At 45.0% G+C, this 25,424-nt stretch overlaps 1 protein-coding gene across 1 annotated transcript in view; it reads right to left on the bottom strand.

The window, feature by feature from the left end:
* The window catches only part of LOC126109392 (chaoptin), a 331,789-nt gene that overhangs the window by 173,460 nt on the left and 132,905 nt on the right, over positions 1-25,424 (bottom strand). The window contains exons 2-3 of the mRNA XM_049914419.1: positions 24,373-24,700; positions 14,206-14,376 (exon numbers count right to left, since the gene is read on the bottom strand). Of these exons, the coding sequence (XP_049770376.1) occupies positions 14,206-14,376; positions 24,373-24,700 (499 nt within the window). The remainder of the gene's footprint in view (positions 1-14,205; positions 14,377-24,372; positions 24,701-25,424) is intronic.

The following is a 25,424-nucleotide window of genomic DNA, read 5'->3' as shown; positions in this document are numbered from 1 at the left end:
TGCAGGTGAGCGCCACAATCAGGACTGCATACGACCGAGGCACACAGGGCCAACACCCGGCATCATGGTGTGGGGAGCGATCTCCTACACTGGCCGTACACCACTGGTGATCGTCGAGGGGACACTGAATAGTGCACGGTACATCCAAACCGTCATCGAACCCATCGTTCTACCATTCCTAGACCGGCAAGGGAACTTGCTGTTCCAACAGGACAATGCACGTCCGCATGTATCCCGTGCCACCCAACGTGCTCTAGAAGGTGTAAATCAACTACCCTGGGCAGCAAGATCTCCGGATCTGTCCCTCATTGAGCATGTTTGGGACTGGATGAAGCGTCGTCTCACGCGGTCTGCACGTCCAGCACGAACGCTGGTCCAACTGAGGCGCCAGGTGGAAATGGCATGGCAAGCCGTTCCACAGGACTACATCCAGCGTCTCTACGATCGTCTCCATGGGAGAATAGCAGCCTGCATTGCTGCGAAAGGTGGATATACACTGTACTAGTGCCGACATTGTGCATGCTCTGTTGCCTGTGTCTATGTGCCTGTGGTTCTGTCAGTGTGATCATGTGATGTATCTGACCCCAGGAATGTGTCAATAAAGTTTCCCCTTCCTGGGACAATGAATTCACGGTGTTCTTATTTCAATATCCAATATATATATATATATATATATATACCTTGTCACGTCGAAAACTGTACGGGCCATTCTTCTTCGCTGAGAGCACTGTCACCGGATATTCCGACTTGGACACGTTGCAGCAATGGCTGATGCCTCAAATGCAATCGGACTCTCCGTTCATCTTTCAGCAGGATGCAGCTCCACTCCATTTTCATCGTGAAGTTCGTGGGTACCTGAACACGAAGCTGCCGCATCGATGGATCGGTCGTGCTACAGAAGGGGACAGCTGTTTCATGAAATGGCCTCCCTGATCACCAGATCTCACTCCGTATGACATTTTTCTGTGGGGACAAATTAAAGATCTGGAGTATGCACTGCCTCTACCACGTGATGTAGCAGAGCTCCGGGAGTGAATACGGGAAACGATTGCCTCAGTCGATGCCATGCTGGGACGGGTATGGCAAGAATTCGATAATCGGGTCACTCATGGTTCCCATATCGAATGTTTGTAAAAAAACTTTCAGAGTTTCTCTTCAAAATTCAATATGTATGACATGTGTACAATGTTCAGTTCTTGTGCAATAAATAAATGAAAGTGTTCTCGGACTTTATGTACACCCTGTATAATCCCCTGATGAAGAAATATGAACCGATGTCTATGTATCCTCGATTTGCAGACCATCCAGTATGTAACTTTACCTCAACCATGACTTTATCCGTGCCTTCTTCACTCGTTACTTTATATATGTGATATAGCTACACTACGCTTTGTACATTATCTGTGATTAGTCATAACTGTGGAAATGAGCGTTGTAAATGGAACTTGACCTCACGTATTGGTGCACATAAGCACTACATTTCTTAACAAGATTGTAAATACTTCGTAATGTTTTTCTATAACTCTGTATTGTTTAACCCAGGTTGTTTTCTGTGGTGTCACCGCCAGACACCATACTTGCTAGGTGGTAGCCTTTAAATCGGCCCCGGTCCGTTAGTATACGTCGGACCCGCGTGTCGTCACTGTCAGTGATTGCAGACCGAGCTCCGCCACACGGCAGGTCTAGAGACACGTCCTAGCACTCGCTCCAGTTGTACAGCCGACTTTGCTAGCGATGCTACACTGACAAATACGCTCTCATTTGCCGAGACGATAGTTAGCATAGCCTTCAGCTACGTCATTTGCTACGACCTAGCAAGGCGCCATTACCAGTTTATATTGAGATTGTAAAACATGTACCGTCAAGAGCGATGTACACCAATTATGGATTAAAGTTAAGTATTACATCAACTACGTACTTTATTTGCTACTATCAAGTCCCTTAATTGTTCCAGACCTCACGCCAGTCTGCGTGAGCTTAACGCGTGCTATTCGGCTACAAGTCATAGTGGATTGGCTGTCGGGTCAGTCCACTACATTTTCATTCCAGCATTGTAAAGAGCGAGTTTCTCATAGTATTGTGTTTTTCTTATATATTAGGCTTCATTCTAAAGTTTCATAGTTCAAATGAGCACTATCATACCTGACTATTTGTATATTCATGATTCCTAGTCACAGATGTTAGATGGTTAATGCAAATGTTCCACAAATTAACGTGATACTTTTATACTATTCAAAGAGCCAGATGCTCACAAAGATTTGTGTTTCTTTATTAATTATCTCATTTATGCTACATTCCCGAACTTTTATCAGCCTATACTTATTTAATGTTAAGAATTCGTTATTATGGCCAATTGCTATAACAACCCTGCCAAATTCTTCAGCAGGAGGCAACAGGGTTAGGAAAGCTATATACACAGGGTAAATTAATTCAAGTTTTTTAATAAAATATTATATTGAACCAGATATCGTAAAATGTAGTATCGATTGTGTAGTAGAGTCGCTGCTCAACAGCAATCGCTGACTCTAGGTATTACGGGTAACGTACTAGAGTAACTTCAGATCGAGTAACGCATGGAGGACTCTCAAGTGTAAAGGCGTGTTGTATCTGATGTGTGTTGAATATATACTTGCTCGCTACGGTCAGTAATGACTTTATCTGCAACATACTGTGCTGTTTGCTAACTGTAAAAGGAATCTCAACAGAAGTGGAAGTAATTAAGGGAAGTAAAGGTGTTTTGCTACTAACGCAATGCGCGTATTCATAAGCGATGTTCGAGACAAATTACAGCACTTACATTCAGTGATTTTGTAACTCTAATATTTTATGTGTAATCAGTTTATTGAGTGTGTTATTTTTGAGCATTATTAATTTTCAAAGAGTCAAAATACAAGTTTTAAAGTTAGTGCCATATTCTGACTTATCCCAGGTCAATATCAGTTCCCAGTCCATGCCATTTTTGATTAACTATTTCTCTCAAGAAGTTATTGTCTCAGTCATATTCGATTTAACTAAAATGTATGCTCAGCAACAGCCTTGCAGAATAGCTGTTTGCTAACTATACAATATAGAGTATTTACAGAGAGCAATGCGAAGCGTGCTTTCATTGAGCAGCTAAAGGTAAGAAATTTTATTGTTTCAGGGATACTCCTAGCATTCATTAAGCACAGGGACAATTATTTTCAAATTCCATCAATTTTGTTTTTTTACCAGGGGCAATTTAAAATCAATCAGATTCAGTTTTTGTGTTGAGTAAATTAACGCAGTTTGGGTTTGGTTTAAAGTTATTGACAGTTTACATTCTTTCAGCTAAATGAAATTTACATTCTCGCAGTCAGAGAAGTTCAGTACAGTGCAAAGCCGCGAGTTTCAATCATGTTTCAAACGCACATGTTTCAACGTTTACCAGGTATTTCTGGCATTCTGACGAATGCTTTTTGGCAATAATTATAAAATACTCTACACGTGCTTTCCTATCCTTTCCGTCTTTATATTTCCGTTTTTTTGCTTTTCGCTTTCGAGTATGGTATATCAGGAAAGGACCACGTCCGGTTATTTATTATCTCCATTTTCCAGTGTACTTCCTAAAAGCTACTAATGCCGCAACCGTGTGAAAAGCGTTGTTTTTGAACTAATAAAGAGCAATGCGCAACCTAGGATTGTTTTTTTATGTTAATTACATGCTTGCTCCACCACACGCTACAATGTACTGGAATAAATATTACAAATTTGTGATTTGTGACAAATCCACACATATTATAAAAGTGGATATACGTGCATATGTTTGTATATGTGTAAGTATGTATGTGTATGGGATGATTCAGCTGCCCCTACGATTGTCGTTTTACGTAACCCGCAATTCCATGTCCGTCCACGTGCGAGATTTCCATATTCTCTCGTTTGCTATTCCCAAACTATTAGTCCTACAGAATAAATGAACGGGACTTTTTTGTAGGAAATTTACTGTAGTTAATTTGTGTACTAGCATAAGTCTTCGCTGGTGGCCCTAGTTTCAGAGTTATTAGAGAAAATTGTGCAGAATTAACCCCTAAATGCACTTGCACCCCCTCACTCATCCCTCGCCAGTCAGGATTTGTAGTATGTTGTTCGTGACACCGCCTCCTACCACCGTATAAAAGTTTGGAACTGCCCGAATTATTTCCCACATTCGACCATTCTTCGTCTTCGTTGACTAGCCTTATTACGTTGCCGGCTTATTCAACCATTTACAAATCTTAAAACTGAAGTTTGTGTTAATTTTACCTAACAGTTTTGTGAGTTTTACCAGCATAAACTAAACAGTTACATCATTGTATTCGTCAGGCCTTCTACCTACGAAACTGCTTGTAAGGGATAAAGTTCAATCTAAGTGTCAGTTCTAGCGTAGCTTTTACAAAAAACCGTTTTTCTTTCATTACCCTCACGGCCACGTCTAAATTAATAATATTGACGAAATAGCTGATTACGCTGGTGGCATAATATCCCAGTTAACAGAGACCAGAAAAGGTCGAATATCGGGAACAATTCGTATAGTCGGAATTTTTTGTACTGTAGTAGGAGGGAGTGCCACAAACAGCATAGCTGAGAGATGAATGAGGGGGTGGAGGTGCGTCTGACGTTCACTTTTGTGCGTTTTTCTTAAATACCTTGGAAACACTGGCCACCAACGAAACCGTATCCCAGTACAGAATTTAGCTATATTACACGTGGGTGAGTCAAATGAAAACGTTAAATTTGTAATAACAAATCGAAATTTCGTGCCGTTATCCTGTAAGTTGGTAAGCGTACTACAAACAGTGTGCAGAATGGCCTGTAGGTGGCAGCATAGTGCAGATGCACACATACCGTCGCATTATCAGTATAAAGATAGCCGCCCCACTTGCGACTTGCAACAGGGAAGAACAGCGTTCTGTTATTCGGTTTTTGCGTAGTGAAGGTGTGAAACCTATTGAAATTCATCGACGAATGAAGGTTCAGTACGGTGATGCATGTTTGTCACAGCAGCAAGTCTACGAATGGAGTAGGAAGTTCGCAGATGGTGTGACTTCAGTGTAAGATGCTCCTCGTCCAGGTCAGGCACAATGAGTTGTGACTCCACAGAACATTGCAGCAGTTGAAGCCATAGTGAAGGAAAACCGCCAAGTGACACTGAATGACATTGCAGCATGTTTACAGATTAGTCATGGGTCAGCACACCACATTGTGCATGATGTGCTCCAGTTTCACAACGTGTCCGCAAGATGGGTGCCACGGCAGCTGACCCCCGAAATGAGATCGTCGTGTTGATGCTTGTGAAGAACTTCTTCGGCTCTTTTAACAGGAAGGCGATGGCTTCCTTGCAAGAATCGTTACTGGAGACGATGACTGGGTTCACGTCCACCAACCGGAAATGAAGAGAGCGAGCAAGGAATGGCACCATTTCTCATCACCAAAACCAAAGAAGTTTCCAACAGAACCATCAGCAGGGAAGTTTATGCTGACTCTCTTTTGGGACGAAAAAGGCGTCATTTTGAGCATTACATGCCTAGATGGACCACTGTCACCAGTGCATCATACAGAGATCTTCTAAAAAATCATCTGCGGCCTGCAATCAAATCAAAGCGACGTGGATTGCTGTCAGCAGGTGTCCTTTTGCAACATGACACTGCAAGGCCCCACACTGCCCGTACAACAGTTGCATCAATCACAGACCTGCGCTTTGAGTGTCTTCCTCATACACCATACTCACCAGACCTTGCACCACGTGATTTCCATATGTTTGGACCACTCAAAGACGCAATGGGAGGAAAGAAGTTCCGTTCTGATGAAGAGGTACGCCACGCGATGCATGAGTGGTTGCACGGACTACCAAAAGAATTTTTTTCTAAAGGAATTTATGCACTTTGTAAGCGCTGGAGGACTTGCATTAAGCGTGGGGGAGATTATGTTGAAAAGTGAAACAGCTTTACCACTTCTGCACTATAAATAACACGAGGAGCATTCAAGTTCTAAGGCCTCCGCTTTTTTTTTCTCAGGACTGGAAAGAGATAGGAACACTCGCATTGTTTTAAAATGAGGCAGCGTTCATTGTCAATACGTCCCAGAGATGGCAGCACCGTACGACAGATGGAATTTTACCGCCAGCGGCGAGAATGAGAACTGTTTTAAATACTAAAAATGGCGACGTTTTCCTTACTTGAACAGCGTGCAATCATTCATTTTCTGAATTTACGTGGTGTGAAGCCAATTGAAATTCATCGACAGTTGAAGGAGACATGTGGTGATGGAGTTATGGATGTGTCGAAAGTGCGTTCGTGGGTGTGACAGTTTAATGAAGGCAGAACATCGTGTGACAACAAACCGAAACAACCTCGGGCTCGCACAAGCCGGTCTGACGACATGATCGAGAAAGTGGAGAGAATTGTTTTGGGGGATCGCAGAATGACTGTTGAACAGATCTCCTCCAGAGTTGGCATTTCTGTGGGTTTTGTGCACACAATCCTGAATGACGACCTGAAAATGCGAAAAGTGTAATCCAGGTGGGTGCCACGAATGCTGACGGACGACCACACGGCTGCCCATGTGGCATGTTGCCAAGCAATGTTGGCGCGCAACGACAGCATGAATGGGACTTTCTTTTCGTCGGTTGTGACAATGGATGAGACGTGGATGCCATTTTTCAATCCAGAAACAAAGCGCCAGTCAGCTCAATGGAAGCACACACATTCACCGCCACAAAAAAAATTTCGGGTAACCGCCAGTGCTGAAAAAATGATGGTGTCCATGTTCTGGGACAGCGAGGGCGTAATCCTTACCCATTGCGTTCCAAAGGGCACTACGGTAACAGGTGCATCCTACGAAAATGTTTTGAAGAACAAATTCCTTCCTGCACTGCAACAAAAACGTCCGGGAAGGGCTGCGCGTGTGCTGTTTCACCAAGACAACGCACCCGCACATCGAGCTAACGTTACGCAACAGTTTCTTCGTGATGACAACTTTGAAGTGATAAGTGATTCCTCATGCTCCCTACTCACCTGGCCTGGCTCCTAGTGACTTTTGGCTTTTTCCAACAATGAAAGACACTCTCCGTGGCCGCACATTCACCAGCCATGTTGCTATTGCCTCAGCGATTTTCCAGTGGTCAAAAGAGACTCCTAAAGAAGCCTTAGCCGCTGCCATGGAATCATGGCGTCAGCGTTGTGAAAAATGTGTACGTCTGCAGGGCGATTACGTCGAGAAGTAACGCCAGTTTCATCGATTTCTGGTGAGTAGTTAATTAGAAAAAAAATCGGAGGCCTTAGAACTTGAATGCACCTCGTATTTTAATAAATATTTAAGGTATTCATTTGACTCACCCTCGTACTTCCTACAGAAAGGTCCTGCTCATTTTTTCTGTAGGACTAATAGTAGAGGGCAACAGAATATGAAAATCTCGCACCTGGTTTTTGAAGGCCAGATATAACATGGCAGGTTGAAGAAAACGATAGCGATAGGGGCAGCTCAGTCAGCCTGCATACAAGGTGTTTCCGTAAGAGCGTGCAAAAATTTAACAGGACACAGACGATGCTCCACCGAACGATTTGAGGGAGGGAACCTGGGGTCGGAGAAGCCAGCTTAAGGAGATAATAGGGATAAAATCATATTACTGTGTACTTTTTTATTTACATTAGTTACAGTTGACTGCAAATGCCATCACTGACACAATGAACGTACCATTTGTACTGAATCTCGCAAAATGTGCTGAAACTGACGCTCATCAACCTCAATGCAAGCATGACATCTGCGAACAAGATTCTGACGCACCCTGACAAATATCCCAGGTGTGCTTCGAATCGCATCACGGGCAGCTACGATTTCGGCTCCTAATTCCTTATCCACTGTGGTCTCACACACAAGTGACTTTAGATACCCCCACAGGAAATAATCAAGGGGATTGAGGGCAGGTGACCTCGCAGGCCATGGAAGAGGACCTCTCCTCCCAATCCAGCGACCAGGAAATACCGGTACTGCTCCATCGCATTGTACTGTTCGCTTCTGAATAGAACTGAGGAATGAATGGGTCTGTCGCTGATTCATAGCACGTTCTGTCATGGGAAAATGTAAATACAATACAAAAGAACCACCTTATGAACAAGTAAAGTAAACAAAACATGCATCATGACTTCCTGGTAATCAGGCTCGTTCTCCTTGTTTCGTTGCAGTAAACAAGGAATATACACTCCTGGAAATGGAAAAAAGAACACATTGACACCGGTGTGTCAGACCCACCATACTTGCTCCGGACACTGCGAGAGGGCTGTACAAGCAATGATCACACGCACGGCACAGCGGACACACCAGGAACCGCGGTGTTGGCCGTCGAATGGCGCTAGCTGCGCAGCATTTGTGCACCGGCGCCGTCAGTGTCAGCCAGTTTGCCGTGGCATACGGAGCTCCATCGCAGTCTTTAACACTGGTAGCATGCCGCGACAGCGTGGACGTGAACCGTATGTGCAGTTGACGGACTTTGAGCGAGGGCGTATAGTGGGCATGCGGGAGGCCGGGTGGACGTACCGCCGAATTGCTCAACACGTGGGGCGTGAGGTCTCCACAGTACATCGATGTTGTCGCCAGTGGTCGGCGGAAGGTGCACGTGCCCGTCGACCTGGGACCGGACCGCAGCGACGCACGGATGCACGCCAAGACCGTAGGATCCTACGCAGTGCCGTAGGGGACCGCACCGCCACTTCCCAGCAAATTAGGGACACTGTTGCTCCTGGGGTATCGGCGAGGACCATTCGCAACCGTCTCCATGAAGCTGGGCTACGGTCCCGCACACCGTTAGGCCGTCTTCCGCTCACGCCCCAACATCGTGCAGCCCGCCTCCAGTGGTGTCGCGACAGGCGTGAATGGAGGGACGAATGGAGACGTGTCGTCTTCAGCGATGAGAGTCGCTTCTGCCTTGGTGCCAATGATGGTCGTATGCGTGTTTGGCGCCGTGCAGGTGAGCGCCACAATCAGGACTGCATACGACCGAGGCACACAGGGCCAACACCCGGCATCATGGTGTTGGGAGCGATCTCCTACACTGGCCGTACACCACTGGTGATCGTCGAGGGGACACTGAATAGTGCACGGTACATCCAAACCGTCATCGAACCCATCGTTCTACCATTCCTAGACCGGCAAGGGAACTTGCTGTTCCAACAGGACAATGCACGTCCGCATGTATCCCGTGCCACCCAACGTGCTCTAGAAGGTGTAAATCAACTACCCTGGGCAGCAAGATCTCCGGATCTGTCCCTCATTGAGCATGTTTGGGACTGGATGAAGCGTCGTCTCACGCGGTCTGCACGTCCAGCACGAACGCTGGTCCAACTGAGGCGCCAGGTGGAAATGGCATGGCAAGCCGTTCCACAGGACTACATCCAGCGTCTCTACGATCGTCTCCATGGGAGAATAGCAGCCTGCATTGCTGCGAAAGGTGGATATACACTGTACTAGTGCCGACATTGTGCATGCTCTGTTGCCTGTGTCTATGTGCCTGTGGTTCTGTCAGTGTGATCATGTGATGTATCTGACCCCAGGAATGTGTCAATAAAGTTTCCCCTTCCTGGGACAATGAATTCACGGTGTTCTTATTTCAATTTCCAGGAGTGTACATGTGAATAATCATCACAGTACATGTAAACTTGTATGCATGTTAGTTGCAAATAAGCCAGTAAACAGTGACACTAGACAAAGCGGTAGTCAAGTTTAGTTCCATATTTCCTCAAGCTGATTCCCCGACCCCAGGTTCCCTGTCTCAAATTGTTCAGTGGAGCATTCTCTATATCCTTTTACATTTTTGCACGCTCTTAAGGGAACGCAATGTATATATGTACGCACGTACTCACATGTTCCACATCTCATCCTAAACCACTGCACCGATTTCAACCAGCCTTGGTACACGTCTCACTTACCGTTTGGAGCGAATCGCTGTGGGGTAATAACTACCTACCTACGAAAGGGGTGGTGTTAGGGTGGAAAAGCAGTGTTGCTACCCGACGCGCGAATACCCATACTTTACTCATACAGTATTTGAGAATGAAAGGACGCAGTCAGTGGCAAGAGTCTTGACAGATGATTTCGAACCATTACGAAGCTTTTACGCTCTGATGAGCTCCACAAAATGATGAAAAAGCAAAAGATTGCCGCTTACTACAGTTTTCGCTGTTAATGCAGTGAAACAGCCGCATGAAGAATGACGTTTTAGTTTATTACTTCTTTATTACTAACTATATTGGCGACACATTTTACAGGCAGTATGCACATACACCACTGAATGCACTAGCAAAATTATGTTGTTCCACGAAACAAAGTTCAGGAGATACAACGTCATAAAATTGGTATCATTCAAAATAAAACTACAGGGTGAAATTAGCTCGATATGCAGGTGAAATAATTGTACAAATAAGTGTGAAATATGTTAAACTTATGTGAAATATATCTGACATGACAAAATCTTCTCTGCTGATCGGCCGAACACTGGCGTCTTTTCGCAAAGTTTCAATGGGTTTCTTTCTCAGCATCTTCAGGCGAAGTGTCGGGTACGATTTCAATAAAATTTGGTGAAGCGCAAAGTGCCTTTACGACCATATTTGTGAAAATATGCCTTTTATTTACGTGTGCTTCGCAATACGTTATCTGGATGCTGACAAAAAAGGGCTTGCCACACAAAATATGATAAGCTACCTGTAATAAATAATAAACAAGTGGTCCTGAAAAACTATGCAAACCGAGTGTATAGATTAAATAAAACAGAAACCCACCGATGATGGCACAGAGGTGCTAAAACATGTTTTGGAATTTGGAAAAAAACTGGCGGACCTTACATCCAACAATTTTAACTGCAAACACGGTGAACACAAGGAGCTGCAAATCCAAATGATGAATCTTTTTAAATCTATTCGAGAGACGTCTCGCAAATTAGCGATTCCTAGGTCCACATTGCGAAGAATTCTGCACAACAGATTGCTGTTGCATGGATATAAGATTCAGATAAGACACGCGTTACAACCAGATTGTCGAGTAGCTTTGGTACGAATCGACACCAGCGATGAGTATCTTAAACGATTTTTTTTTATGAGGTTGCCTTCCACATATCATGTAAAGTTAACAAGCACAGTGTGGTGATATGGGGTTCGGAACGTCCACACGTTGCCTTAGATCACGTAAAATGAATGTCTGGTGCGGTTTAATCCACAACGGAATCACTGGACCTTTCTTTTCTGTCGAAAACTCAGAAACAGCTAATGTCTACCTGGATATGCTAAAACAGTTTGGAAATCCGTAACTGAGGAACTTATGGCATGATGTGATTTGTCCAACAAGATGGTGCACCACCGCAATGGGGATTGTATGACAGAAGTTTTCTTAATAAAACATTTCCTGGTAGGTGGATTGGGCCTAATGGTCCCACTGTGTAATCTGCACGATCACCAGGCATAACGCCTTTAGATTTCTTTTCGTAAGGCTACGTAGAGGACAAGGTTTACGCTACACAAGTACGTCATGAAGGACAACACATGCAGTTGCTGTAAGTTCTATAGTTTCTGTAAAATAAATGTCGACAATTGTACGAAGACTTAAGGCCCACCCTGTACATTTCGCTTACGCGTTCATTACATTATGACACAATAATTATTGTTCAAAAGTGGTGCAAATGACTCTAAACACTATGGGACCTAACATCTGAGATCATCAGTCCCCTAGACTTTGAACTACTTCAACCTAACTAACATAAGGACATCACTCACATCCATGCCCAGGGCAGGATTCGATCCTGCGTCCGTAGCAGCAGCGCGGTTTCGGACTGAAGAGCCTAGAACAGCTTGGCCACAGCGGCCGGCTTTTTATTTCACGCTTTCCCATAATTATTGTTTCCCTAGTTTCTACGATCAGTATCATTCTGATTCGTTCACTGCTGTATGAGTATACATCACATTTGCCACAAACGTAGCCGGCTGATGTGGCCGAGCGGTTCTAGGCGCTTCAGTCTGGAATCGCTACGGTCGCAGGTTCGAATCCTGCCTCGGGCATGGATGTGTGTGATTTCCTTAGGTTAGTTAGGTTTAAATAGTTCTAAGTTCTAGGGGACTTATGACCTCAGTAGTTAAGTCCCATAGTGCTCAGGCCCAAAGTATTCAAAAAACACGCCACACGACTATACAGGAACTAGACACACTCGAACAATCCTTTCATCCTTACTCTGGGAACCTATGATCACAACCATGGGTGGAAGCATAAGCGGGCCAAGACACTATTAGCTAGGGCATAACCACCTATGACAAGCTAACATACACCAACAAGCAACAAACGTCGGCAAGCCCCTGCATATCAGCAACGTTGACTGGAAATACCAACTGCTACTAAAGCCAACCAACAGGCTATAGCAGGGAAACCGAGGAGCTCTCCCAATGAGGAACAAACAAATCGCCAACATCACCCTACACTGTGCATCCGATATATGACCTATCGGACACAAAGCAATGATGAACCTGTTACCGGTATGCTGACGGTGGCCGAGAGACCAACACCGGCACCCAGCGGTAGCCGCCGAGTAACAGCATCGCACAACGTCAAAGGTATCGACATGCATGATACCCACTGCTAACAAAGCCGACCCTTGCATGACCTGTCACACTCAACCAGACATCCGCTACTGCTCTTTCAACCCGACCTAACTGTCGCAGAGGTTTTTTTTCCCCCTTGGCTCTTGCCTTGGCACTTTTTTCCCTCTGCCCTTCAAACAGCTACGCTTCGTTCGACTTTCGACCCAATCTATCTCCAGATGAGAGCGTATTAATGGTTAACCTTAACCAGACGAACGCAAACATCGCAGTACCCACATCCTGCGACACCTCACTTTAGTGAGAACTAACCCTTATGCAGAGATGGCAGTTTTTCCTACTTGTAAATTATAGATTGTAGCGATCAGTCGCCCTTTTTAAATTTTATTCTGCCGAAATCTAGATCTGCACAATAAAATTTAAAAAGGTCGACTGATCGCTACAATCTATAATTTACAAGTAGGAAAAACTGCCATCTCTGCATAAGGGTTAGTTCTCACTAAAGTGAGGTGTCGCAGGATGTGGGTACTGCGATGTTTGCGATCGTTTCCTACTTGTAAATTATAGATTGTAGCGATCAGTCGCCCTTTTTAAATTTTATTGTGCAGATCTAGATTTCGGCTAGAAGCTAGCCATTCTCAATGCACTATTATTTTAGCTCAATGCATGTAATTCCCTGTTGGTCTGGCTTCTAGCCGAAATCTAGGTCTGCACAATAAAATTTAAAAAGGACGACTGATGACTCCAATCTATAATTTACAAGTTAGCGTAACAGTCGCTGAGTGCAACAGATTTCTGAATGGAAGGTAACCTGATGGCGTTTTTCCTACTCTGCTTTCCCGAAAACAGTTGAGAGTTGCGGCTTCCTGTTTATATATGTTGAAGTCGTAATCGTGTCAAATTGGCGAGGGCTACTTCGTATGGTCCCCTCGTTAGTGAAATGCTGATAATAATGAGAACACATGTCGATCTTATGTTATGTTAATTAACACGATGTCAAAGTTATTTTGCCGCTACAGTTGTTAAATCATGCACGACAAATGTACTTTTACACTTTCGGACTAAAACTTTTTAAATTATGTGTTTCTCTGAACTGTAATTTCTTGGAAGTTACAGCAAACAACGGACTGAACACTGATATAAAACAAATTATTGTTATTCCATTTAACAATTAACAACCACGTCAAGATAACCATGACTTCTCGTTTCCTTCTTTCTTCTCCAAAACTCTTTCACTTTCTCGCAATGGGCTCTTTCCCTCAGTGACTGTCTTAACCTGGATGCGACGTGCCTGCACAACCCTGTGGACTCACTTCCTGACCGAATCCAGGCGGTCATTAAGTTTGGAGGCGGTATTATGCAGTATTAAATGATGCGAGTAGTGATTTCTCTAGGGTTGACTAATTTCTTATCGTCAGCAAATATCTATACGACTATGTAGTGTTAAGAACTCCTTGCTGCTGTTCAAAGGAGCTTTTAGTTGGACCTGTGAAGTCTCTGCATTTGTGAAGCAAGACTGGACCTAAGACTGAACCTTGTGGAACACAATGTGCTATTTCCTACCCCCGCTTACGTCGTTCTTATCGAATGGCTGGAAGTGCCTCCAGAAGCACCTCCACATGCTGAGCGGACTCACCGGAGAGGTCCAGCCTGCGCAGCTTCTGCAGGTGCCTGAGGGCGCGGCTGGGGACCGCTGTCAGCTCGTTGTCGCTGAGGTCCAGCTCCCACATGGAGCGCTCCAGGCCCATGAACGCCTCGTCCGGGATCTCCGCCAGCGCGTTGTGGGTGATCTCCAGCCCGTACAGACCTGCAAGCACAGCACCAGTCGTGTACCAGCCCGCACCGCACATGGTAACGCTACTGCTCGATACTACACATTTTGTTTCCCTTAAAACTGAGTCCAGTGATGCTTAATGACTGTGGACCCAGTTTCAAAGGAAATCATCGTCTCACCGACCAGAAGTACTGCATAAGCAACAACTGACAAGTTATTTCTGAAGTCATCGTACAACTGTTTCATGAACCGGTACTGAGAATATTACGCCTTTCTTTCTTTTGTTGGTGCCTTACCCTGCCGTTTCGCAGGGTCGTCATCTTTAGAACGGATCTGGCAAGGTTCATTTTAAGGGTTGGCCTGATGCCCTTCCTGTCACCACCCTGTACCCCCGGAACAGAATTAGTGTCCCTCAGCTGTCTGCATCTAGTGTAATCCACGGAATAGCGCGAACGCGTTCAGTTGTCTGCGAGTCGTGTAACTGAGGTGGAGTAGGGGGACCAGCCCGGTGTTCACCTAGCGGGACGTGGAAAACCACTGAGAATATTACGCCACCAGTAGTGAAATTTGTGATATTTTTGTCACATGTTTCGACACCACGCTCTATTATTATCAGTTGCTGTAAAACAAGGAACCCAATCAATAAATCGCATTACTACACGTACTCACAACCGTATAAACATGATTATATGGATCGATCACGTAACCAATGAGGAGATACTGAATATCATTAGGGAGAAGAGGAATTTGTGGCACATCTCGGCTAGAAGAAGGGATTGGTTGGTAGGACATATTCTGAGGCATCAAGGGATCACAAATTTAGTATTGGAGGGCAGCTTGGAGGGTAAAAACCGTAGAGGGAGACCAAGAGATGAATGCACTAAGCAGATTCAGAAGTATGTAGCTTGCAGTAGGAACTTGGAGATGAAGAAGCTTGCACAGGATAGGGTAGCATGGAGAGCTGCACCAAACTAATCTCTTGATTGAAGACCATAACACATTATAACACATCCTACACCTTCTTTCCTATTAGTTCTAAGTAAAATGCAGCAGCAAACATGGAATGTCAAATACAAAAATTTCCCTATCACGTCTCATTTTGGCATGTTATAGTGTCAGGGCTTATTTTGAAACTAAAGGCAGGTGTTTTCACTTACCAAAAACAGTACGCAAATGTCACAGCCGCCTACGGTGCTACTCACTATCGTATAACTTATGGACATCAGAAGTCCTGTCCTAGTATATTTCAAAAACCAATACCACACCTGTGTTGCAACGAGTGTCCCCACCTGAAATGGCCAACAGAAAACCCTGAGCCCAATGCCGCTAATTCGAATAAGTTGGTGAAAACTTCCCAAGGAGGACACTGCTAAAGTGGCCCTTCGACACTTCTGTTTTCTCATTTAAGACGCTGTCGCATTCCTTTGTAAACCTGACAAAAACCACCCCTTATCCTGAAACTGCAATTTCCTCACGCTGTCTCTGATGTTACGAGATGCTTCGCCACTGCCGATGAGCCTTTATCTTTCTCATTGAAGTTTCTACCGGTTTGCCACACGCCCTTAATCTGCAATCCTGACACATTATTTCATAAACTCCCACCTTCGCCATCCAATACTCCCCTGTGCCAGTCTTACGCTTTAGTTACTCTTACAGTCTGTCGTCTGTTCTGAAAGCAATTTCGATCCCCTTGTCCTTAAATATCCTCGCTAATTTATATGAGATGATTCCCTAGTATGGCATTACTGCGTATTTCTGAGTACTTTCTCGTTTTGTTGGTTTGTGCCCTCATCGTTTCATTGCAGAAAAGTGTTAACTTTGATAGGTGAAAACGGCTCCCTTTATTATAAAACTGTGAGTGTATAACACGCCAAAATGAAATGTTCTAGGAAGTGTTTTTTTTTTATTTGATAATACATGTGTACTGCTACTTTTTACTTTTGATGATGCCTAATGGCACAGTGCTGTAACACAGGACGATAGGAATACTTTTCGTGTCGTTCTCAGTACATGTATTGCGATTTATTGATTGGTTTCCTAGTTTTAAAGCACTTGATAATTGCTTAACATAGTGTTACTTAAAATCCGTCTTGATTGCAAATTTTTTTATTATCCATATGACCGGTTTCGGTTCATTCAGAACCATCTTCAGATCTGTAAAAATAATTATACTAATTTACTATTCCACGGAAGCAAATCTTTTTCATCCTATCTAATCAACATCAAATGTACCAGAACGTACCTGATACTTCAGTTACAGGAGTAACCCGTCCAAATCCAGCAACTTTCACACGCTACGTCACATAAAATTGGTTGGCAGAGTGCACGTCATTTATATTAATTATAACACTATTACCGACAGGTGGCGCCTGGTACGTTTGTTACATTCCATTTGCACATACTGTATTCAGTAGATCTTTTTTATATTAAAAATATTTAATTAAAATATGTAGATGTCAAAGTTAAAATCTGTACTTGTCAGCATTAAAAAACAGTAAAATTATCATTTTTATACGATCTAAAAAGCATAGGGCGATTTATATATCTATGGTGCTGGTGTGAAGTTGTTTTCCTCTACGGTCTGCTTCCGGGGTTCCCGCCATTTTGGTGTTGTGCCGCGGTAGAGGAAAACAAGTTCACACCAGCACCATAGATATATAAATCGCCCTATGCTTTTTAGATCGTATAAAAATGATAATTTTACTGTTTTTTAATCCTGACAAGTACAGATTTTAACTTTGACATCTACATATTTTAATTAAATATTTTTAATATAAAAAAGATCTACTGAATACAGTATGTGCAAATGGAATGTAACAAACGTACCAGGCGCCACCTGTCGGTAATAGTGTTATAATTAATATAAATGACGTGCACTCTGCCAACCAATTTTATGTGACGTAGCGTGTGAAAGTTGCTGGATTTGGACGGGTTACTCCTGTAACTGAAGTATCAGGTACGTTCTGGTACATTTGATGTTGATTAGATAGGATGAAAAAGATTTGCTTCCGTGAAATAGTAAATTAGTATAATTATTTTTACAGATCTGAAGATGGTTCTGAATGAACCGAAACCGGTCATATGAATAATAAAAAAATTTGCAATCAAGACGGATTTTAAGTAACATTATAAAATCACTGATTGCTGTTATCCCATAAGACATTATGTCTGTTTTTGCAAAGCTTAACATAGTTCCGAAACATGTTGTGCTGAAAATATCACTTACCAAAAACCGACAGTCTGCATTCAAAAAACGTTCTGTACGCTTGTTTTCTCCTGTACCGGTGTGTCACGTAACGTTCTGTGCTGTGACTCATGCATCAGGACACGAATCTGGACCCCTGCCATTTGCAATCCAAATTATAAAACGGGGGATAGAGACTGAGAACAGGAACGTGGTACGTGTGGAGTGCTCCAACATTAACAGTTATTGGACTAGATTAGAGTAGATTCAGTTTCCGTTCCATAGACCCAAATATAAGATGATTCTCGTGGGAGCGGGACAAGTCAGAAAGAATAACACAAAAAACCTATAACATTTTAATATAACACACACTACCCTGTTCATTTGCCAGGAGATTGTCAAAAAATATAAATACAGTACAGTAATATTACACACTTAATGCACTGTCATAATGAAACGTAATGCACTTTCAATAAATTTATCATACAGAAAATACTTAATCTGGACTGTTCCGACCAAGTACAATCAAAACTGAAATCTAACAGTCACTTTCACTTAAGCTGTTGTAAAAGTCACTTTTAAGATGTGCATCTATAAAGCAGAAGGAGTTGCCTATCAAAAAGTCTTTCAAACACTGTTTAAACTGTGTTTTACCTGAAACCAAGCTTTTAATGGTTGCTGTCAATTTATAAAAAAATGTGTCTTCGTGAATATTGTTCCTTGTGTAAGCCATACTACCACCATCTGTATATGTGCACATCTCTATCTCATAACTTTTGTCAACTCCGTGCAAAGGTTAACAGTAAATTTTCATAAAATGTAACAATCAACATATGTGAGGGATGATCATTTAGACAAGAAAAATTTCGCAACTTATCACATGATAACAGTAAGATCTACAGGGTGTTTAAGTATTACGCCAACTAGTTTCGAAGGGATGTAGAAGATGTCTTGAGGAACAAAACGAGGATACGGATCCATGTCGAGAAAGGTCATCCAACGACGCTACAGAGGGTCGAAGTTATAGGCGGCTATGCATCACTTGGGTTAAGGAACCCTGATGTGAAAACGAACGAGTCGAAAGTTATAAGCTAAATTCGTTCTGATGCCTTTGACAGAGGAATAAATGTATCGGGACTGCGGTTGCCAAGATTGTAGTGTAGATAACTTCCAGAAGTAGGCATGTGGAGCAAAACAAAAACAAAAAACGTGTCCAGTAAACATGAACTCTAAAATGGATATGTGAGGAGCTATGAACGCTTGTTCATATACGCTACTGTGAAACACGTCTCCTCTATTGAACAAGTGCTCACAGCTCTTAAGCTATGCGTTTTAGAGCCCATTTTTAGTGCACATTTTTTTCTTGTTTCGGTCCATACCACCAACTCTGAAAGCTGTCTCCCGTGCAGTCTTAACAACAACAGTGCCAGTACATATATTCCACGGTCACGGATATCAGAAGGATTATCGCTTACAATTTTCGACTCGTTCCTTTCTGGACCAGGATGCCTTAGGTCTTAGGGGCCTGCACCAAATGTATTAGAGACAAGGGTGATTAAAAGAGATAAAGCCACGCAACTTAACCAAAATGAGGGATCTGAACATGTTTTTGAATGAGTTTTCCTGGAATCGTGAGGTAGAGGGTGAAGAGATGCGCCAAAAAGCACAAAAGCGATAGGAAGAGCCGAGAGTGAAGGGTGGGTAGGGACTCACCAACACACTGTAGGCCGGTCGAAGTGGCCGAGCGCTTCAGTCTGGAACCGCGCGACCGTTACGGTCGCAGGTTCGAATCCTGCCTCGGGCATGGATGTGAGTGATGTCCTTAGGTTAGTTAGGTTTAAGTAGTTCTAAGTTCTAGGGGACTGATGACCTCAGCTGTTAAGTTCCATATTGCTCAGAGCCATTTGAACCACTTTGAACACACTGTAGGAAGTAGGACTTCAGGATGCACATGTCACTGCGAATAAGGTCGAGGATGAACAAAAGTATCATGAAACACAACAGTGATTTCAAGAGCAAATAGAAAGGTTATGTAGAGCCTCACAAATGCCTCATATTACATAGGGCTTCAGTCCACAGAGGCCGTTTCAGCCGAGGTTGCAGATGAAGCATGGGTTTCGAGAAAGACGATCGTGTGAAACCCAACTCGCGCTATTCGTCCATGAGACTCAGAGGGCCACAGACACGGGTTCCCAGGCAGATGCCGTGTTTCTTGACTTTCGCAAGGCGTTTGATACAATTCCCCACAGTAGTTTCATGAACAAAGTAAGAGCACATGGACTATCAGACTAATTGTGTGATTGGACTGACGAGTTCCTAGATAACAGAACGCAGCATGTCATTCTCAATTGAGAGAAGTCTTCCAAAGTAAGAGTAATTTCAGGTGTGCCGCAGGGGAGTGTCGTAGGACCGTTGCTATTCACAATATACATAAATGACCTGGTGGATGACATCGAAAGTTCACTGAGGCTTTTTGCGGATGATGCTGTGGTGTATCGAGAGGTTGTAACAATGGAAAATTCTACTGAGATGCAGGAGGATCTGCAACGTATTGACGCATGGTGCAGGGAGTGGCAATTGAATCCCAATGTAGACAAGTGTAATGTGCTGCGAATACATAGAAAGAAAGATTCTTTATCATTTAGCTACAATATAGCAGATCAGCAACTGGAAGTAGTTAATACCACAAATTATCTGGGAGTAGGCATTAGGAGTGATTTAAAATGGAATGACCATATAAAATTAATCGTCGGTAAACCACATGCCTGACTGAGATTCATTGAAAGAATCCTAAGGAAATGGTATCCGAAAACAAAGGAAGTAGGTTACAGTACACTTGTTCCCCCACTGCTTGAATACTGCTCAACAGTGTGGGATCCGTACCAGATAGGGTTGGTAGAAGAGAGAGAAGATCCAACGGAGAGCTGCACGCTTCGTTATAGGATCATTTAGTAATCGCGAAAGCGTTACGGAGATGATCGATAAACTCCAGTGGAAGACTCTGCAAGAGACACACTCAGTAGCTCGGTACGGGCTTTTGTTGAAGCTTCGAGAACATATCTTCACCGAGGAGTCAAGCAGTATATTGCTCCCTCCTACGTATATCTCGTGAATAGACCATGAGGATATGATCAGAGAGATTAGAGCCCACACAGAGGCATACCGACAATCTTTCCTTCCACAAACAATACGAGACTGGAATAGAAGGAAGAACCGATAGAGGTACTCAAGGTACCCTCCACCACACACCGTCAGGTGGCTTGCGGAGTATGGATGTAGATGTAGATGTAGAAGAGGCTTATCATATATCACAGCAGTTGTTGGAAGAACAAAGAGCGAAGGTTGGGTGGAGTCTCAACAGTGCCCTGAAAGGACATAGGTCTTCAACTCATGCAAACAGTTTCTGCTGAGATGGAAGATGAACAGATGTCTCATAAAGCACTGCAATAGTTGGAAGAGCAAATAGAAAAGTTGGGCGGAGTCTCACCTCTGCCCTGCATCAAATAGGATTCCAGCCAGTGCAGCCCATTGTGGACGTTGAATAAGGGTACCATAAACATCAACAGTGATTAGAAGAGCAAACAGAGGAGGTTGGCTGCAGACACAGCACTGTCCTGCAGGAGGCAGGGCTCCACCACGGAGGCTGAGGTGTAGTGTGAACAGGACCTCATAAAACACAACAGCTGCTGGAAGAGCAAATGGAGATTGGAGATTCACCTGTGCCAAGCAGTGCTCCAGCCAGTCAGCTCAGTGCAGCTGTGGTAGAGGGTAAATGTAGATATGGTAAAGGACAACAGTCTCCACCACCATGTGGGTGGAGATGGGGCGGGAGGGGGTGGGGGTGAACAGAGGAAGACCGCACTGCAGTTCCTTCTCTCAATCCTCGTACGAACGAAAAAGTGGCTGACATCGAAATAAGTGTCCAAGGAATATAAAAGCAAATGAAATCACTCAACAAAGGAAAGTCCACTGGACCTGACGGGATACCAATTCGATTCTACACAGAGTACGCGAAAGAACTTGCCTCCCTTCTAACAGCCGTGCACCGCAAGTCTCTAGAGGAACGGAAGGTTCCAAATGATTGGAAAAAAGCACAGGTAGTCCCAGTCGTCAAGAATGGTCGTCGAGCAGATGCGCAAAACTATAGACCTATATCTCTGACGTCGATCTGTTGTAGAATTTTAGAACATGTGTTTTGCTCGCGTATCATGTCATTTCTGGAAACCCAGAATCTACTCTGGAGGAATCAACTCAGATTCCGGAAACAGCGATCGTGTGAGACCCAACTCGCTTTATTTGTTGATGAGACCCAGAAAATATTAGATACAAGCTGGCAGGTAGATGCCATTTTGCTTGACTTCCGGAAGGCTTTCGATACAGTTCCGCACTGTCGCCTGATAAACAAAGTAAGAGCCTACGGAATATCCAGCTGTGTGGCTGGACTGAAGAGATTTTAGCAAACAGAACACAGCATGTTGTTCTCAATTGAGAGACGTCCACAGACGTTACAGTAACCTCTGGCGTGCCACAGGGGAGTTTTATGGGACCATTGCTTTTTACACTACATATAAATGACCTAGTAGATAGTGTCGGAAGTTCCATGCGGATTTTCGCGGATGATGCTGTAGTATACAGAGAATTTGCAGCATTAGAAAATTGTAGCGAAATGCAGGAAGATCTGCAGCGGATAGGCACTTGCTGCAGGAAGTGGCAACTGACCCTTAACTTAGGTAAATGTAATGTATTGCGAATACATAGAAAGAAGGATCCTTTATTGTATGATTATGTGATAGCGGAACAAACACTGGTAGCAGTTACTTCTGTAAAATATCTGGGAGTATGCGTACGGAACGATTTGAAGTGGAATGATCATATAAAATTAATTGTTGGTAATGCGGGTACCAGGTTGAAATTCATTGGGAGAGTCCTTAGAAAATGTAGTCCATCAACAAAGGAGGTGGCTTACAAAACATTCGTTCGACCCATACTTATTGCTCATCAGTGTGGGATCCGTAGCAGGACGGGTTGACAGATGAGATAGAGAAGATCCAAAGAAGAGCAGCGCGTTTCGTCACAGGGTTATTTGGTAAGCGTGACAGCGTTACGGAGATGTTTAGCAAACTCAAGTTTCAGGCTCTGCAAGAGAGGCGCCCTGCATCGCGGTATAGCTTGCTGTCCAGGTTTCGAGAGGGTGCGTTTCTGGATGAGGTATCGAAGATATTGCTTTCCCCTACTTATACCTCCCGAGGAGATCACGAATGTAAAAATTAGAGAGATTCGAGCGCGCACGGAAGCTTTCCGGCAGTCGTTCTTGCCGCGAACCGTACGCGACTGGAACAGGAAAGGGAGGTAATGACAGTGGCACGTAAAGTGCCCTCCGCCACACACCGTTGGGTGGCTTGCGGAGTATAAATGTAGATGTAGATGTAGAAGTATCACAACGCTGCGGTGAGGTACGCATAGCAGATTGTCGCTGTTGCTACTGGAGATGCCTGGACGCGGAAGGGGACGCAGAGCTGCTGCCTTGGCGGAGTTGCTGCTCACGATAGCAGGGACTTCCGGCAAGAAGAAGAGGAAGACTGCAGCGCAGTGCTTTCGCTACCAAAAGCTTGGCCACGTCGCCAAGCACTGGAGCGGAGCAGTCGCGTGCTCGAAGTGTGCGCAAGCACACGACACACGTGACTGCAAGAAGCAGAAGGACGCCCTCTGTACCTGCGCCAACTGCGGTGGCGCACACGCGGCCAACGCCCGTTCCTGCGCCTACAGAAGAAATTGGCGCGGACCGGAGAAGAAGACGCAGAAGCAAGTGACCACCACACACGAAGAGGTGGTCACTTGCACAGAAGACGTCGTCACCAGGCGCCTCAACGACGCCGTACAAGAAGCCGTGTCCGCCTTCAAATCCGCCACGGCGGAAGAGAGGGCGGCCATGCTGGCGGAACTGGGCGAGGCTCGGCGTCAGATTGCTGTGCTGACGCAAGAGCTTCGCTCAGCCAAAGCAGCTTCCGCCGCAGCAGTCGACACCGCCACCCAGGCGACTCCTCCACGCGTGGAGTTCGCGACGGTGGCCACGCAGACAGACGTGCCTGCCGAAGGGGAGGCCACACAGCACACGACGGACACCGCAGCAGCAGCGCAAGAAGAAGAGTGGGAAGAAGTCCCATTCCTCCCGCTTCCAGATATGTACAGCGCAAGCGCTGTAACGCAGAAGATCGCTGCATCGCGTCGCGATGGTACGTACCCCCACCACGACAACCCTTATCCCTTCGTTCCACCTAACCATCCTAAACCTCAACTCTCACATCGCCCATTTGGGTATCCAGAAGGCCTTATTGGTCTTTCTAGGGAGGAGTTCAATCTGATTGACTCCTACCTTATCTTCACAGAGTTGCAAATGCGCTGTATCATCATCTCTCTGGTAAACGGAGAGTATGATAAATTAGGAATCCGTATGCACGGTATCCCACCCGAGGAAGAGACCTCAGCAACAAGTAAGAAGAAAAAGAAAAATCGTCACACCGACAAGTACAGGAAATAGGTCATCGGCACTCCTTGCCAGTCCAGAAATACCTACCAGTACAGCAAGAAGATTCGACAAGATTCCCAGGGGAGTAAAGGCCAAACGGCCACAAACTTCCAATAGAACATCCTCACAGTGAGGAAGTCACAAAAGGAGCAGCAGCAAAGAAGTATCACAAAGAACAACAGTGATTGGAAGAAGGAATAGAGGAGTTCTGGTGGGAACTCTCCAGTGCGATGCAGAATGTTGACCTCCAATCTACCTAGGTTAGTGCGGTTGAGGTGCAAGAGGAAACAGAAGAGATCGGCTAGAGAAGGAGACTCACCTGTGCCCTGCAGGAAGTAGGGCTCGAGGCCGCGCAACCCGTTGCGGCTGAGGTGGAGCGTGAAGAGCTTGGAGGCGTTGAGCGGCGGCGGCACCCGGGGCAGGGGCACGCCGCGGCAGGCGACGATGCCCAGGTCGGGCACGGCCTTGGAGCACGAGCACAGCGGGTTGAAGTAGCAGGGCGGGTACGAGTGGGCGGCCGCGGGCGCCGAGTAGTGGTGGTGGTGCGCGGCGCCGGCCTCGCGGGCGCCCGCCAGCGACGCCCACACCATCAGCACCAGCGACAGCGCCACCATCGCGTAGCCGAAGCGCAGCACGGCGCCCAGGCTCTGCGGGCAGGCCGGAGGTGGCGGCGGCGTGCGTTACACTATAAGGCGCTCTGCAGCTACGGTGGTGCTCGACAGGTAGGCTTTCTACAGCCGTACGGTTGATTGGATTCCCGTCAGCTCTACCTCGCACTGCGATGTGTTTCACAGGTTGCATGACAACTTCATCTCGTGCAGTCACATGTTGGAATGGACACAAGACAGCCGTCACTTGTTTTACATATGTACGATCAGATACGAAGCAGCTATACCTTGCTTGGCAAGTTACTCGGCCACCATTGAAAAGACGTTTTCAAGTGGTGAGAGATCTGGAGAATGTGCTGGCCAGGCCAGTAGTCGAACATTTTCTGTATCCAGAAAGGCCCGTACTGGACCTGGAACATGCGGTCGTGCATTATCCTGCTGAAATATAGGGTTTCGCAGGGATCGAATGAAGGGTAGAGCCACGGGTCAAAATGTAACGTCCACTGTTCAAAGTGCCGCCAATGCGAACAAGAGGTGACCGAGACTTGTAACCAATGGCACCCCATACCGTCACGCCGGGTGATACGCCAGTATGGCGAAGACGAATACACGCTTCCAATGTGCGTTCACCGCGATGTCGCCAAACACGGATGCGACCATCATGATGCTGTAAACAGAACCTGGATTCATCCGAGAAAATGACGTTTTGCCATTCGTGCACCCAGGTTCGTCCTTGAGTACACCATCGCAGGCGCTCTTGTCT

This window comes from Schistocerca cancellata, chromosome 12, assembly GCF_023864275.1.
Source record: "Schistocerca cancellata isolate TAMUIC-IGC-003103 chromosome 12, iqSchCanc2.1, whole genome shotgun sequence".
Taxonomy (NCBI): Eukaryota; Metazoa; Arthropoda; class Insecta; order Orthoptera; family Acrididae; genus Schistocerca; species Schistocerca cancellata.
Note: the sequence above shows the minus strand (reverse complement) of the source record. Positions and strands in the feature narration are given on the sequence as shown.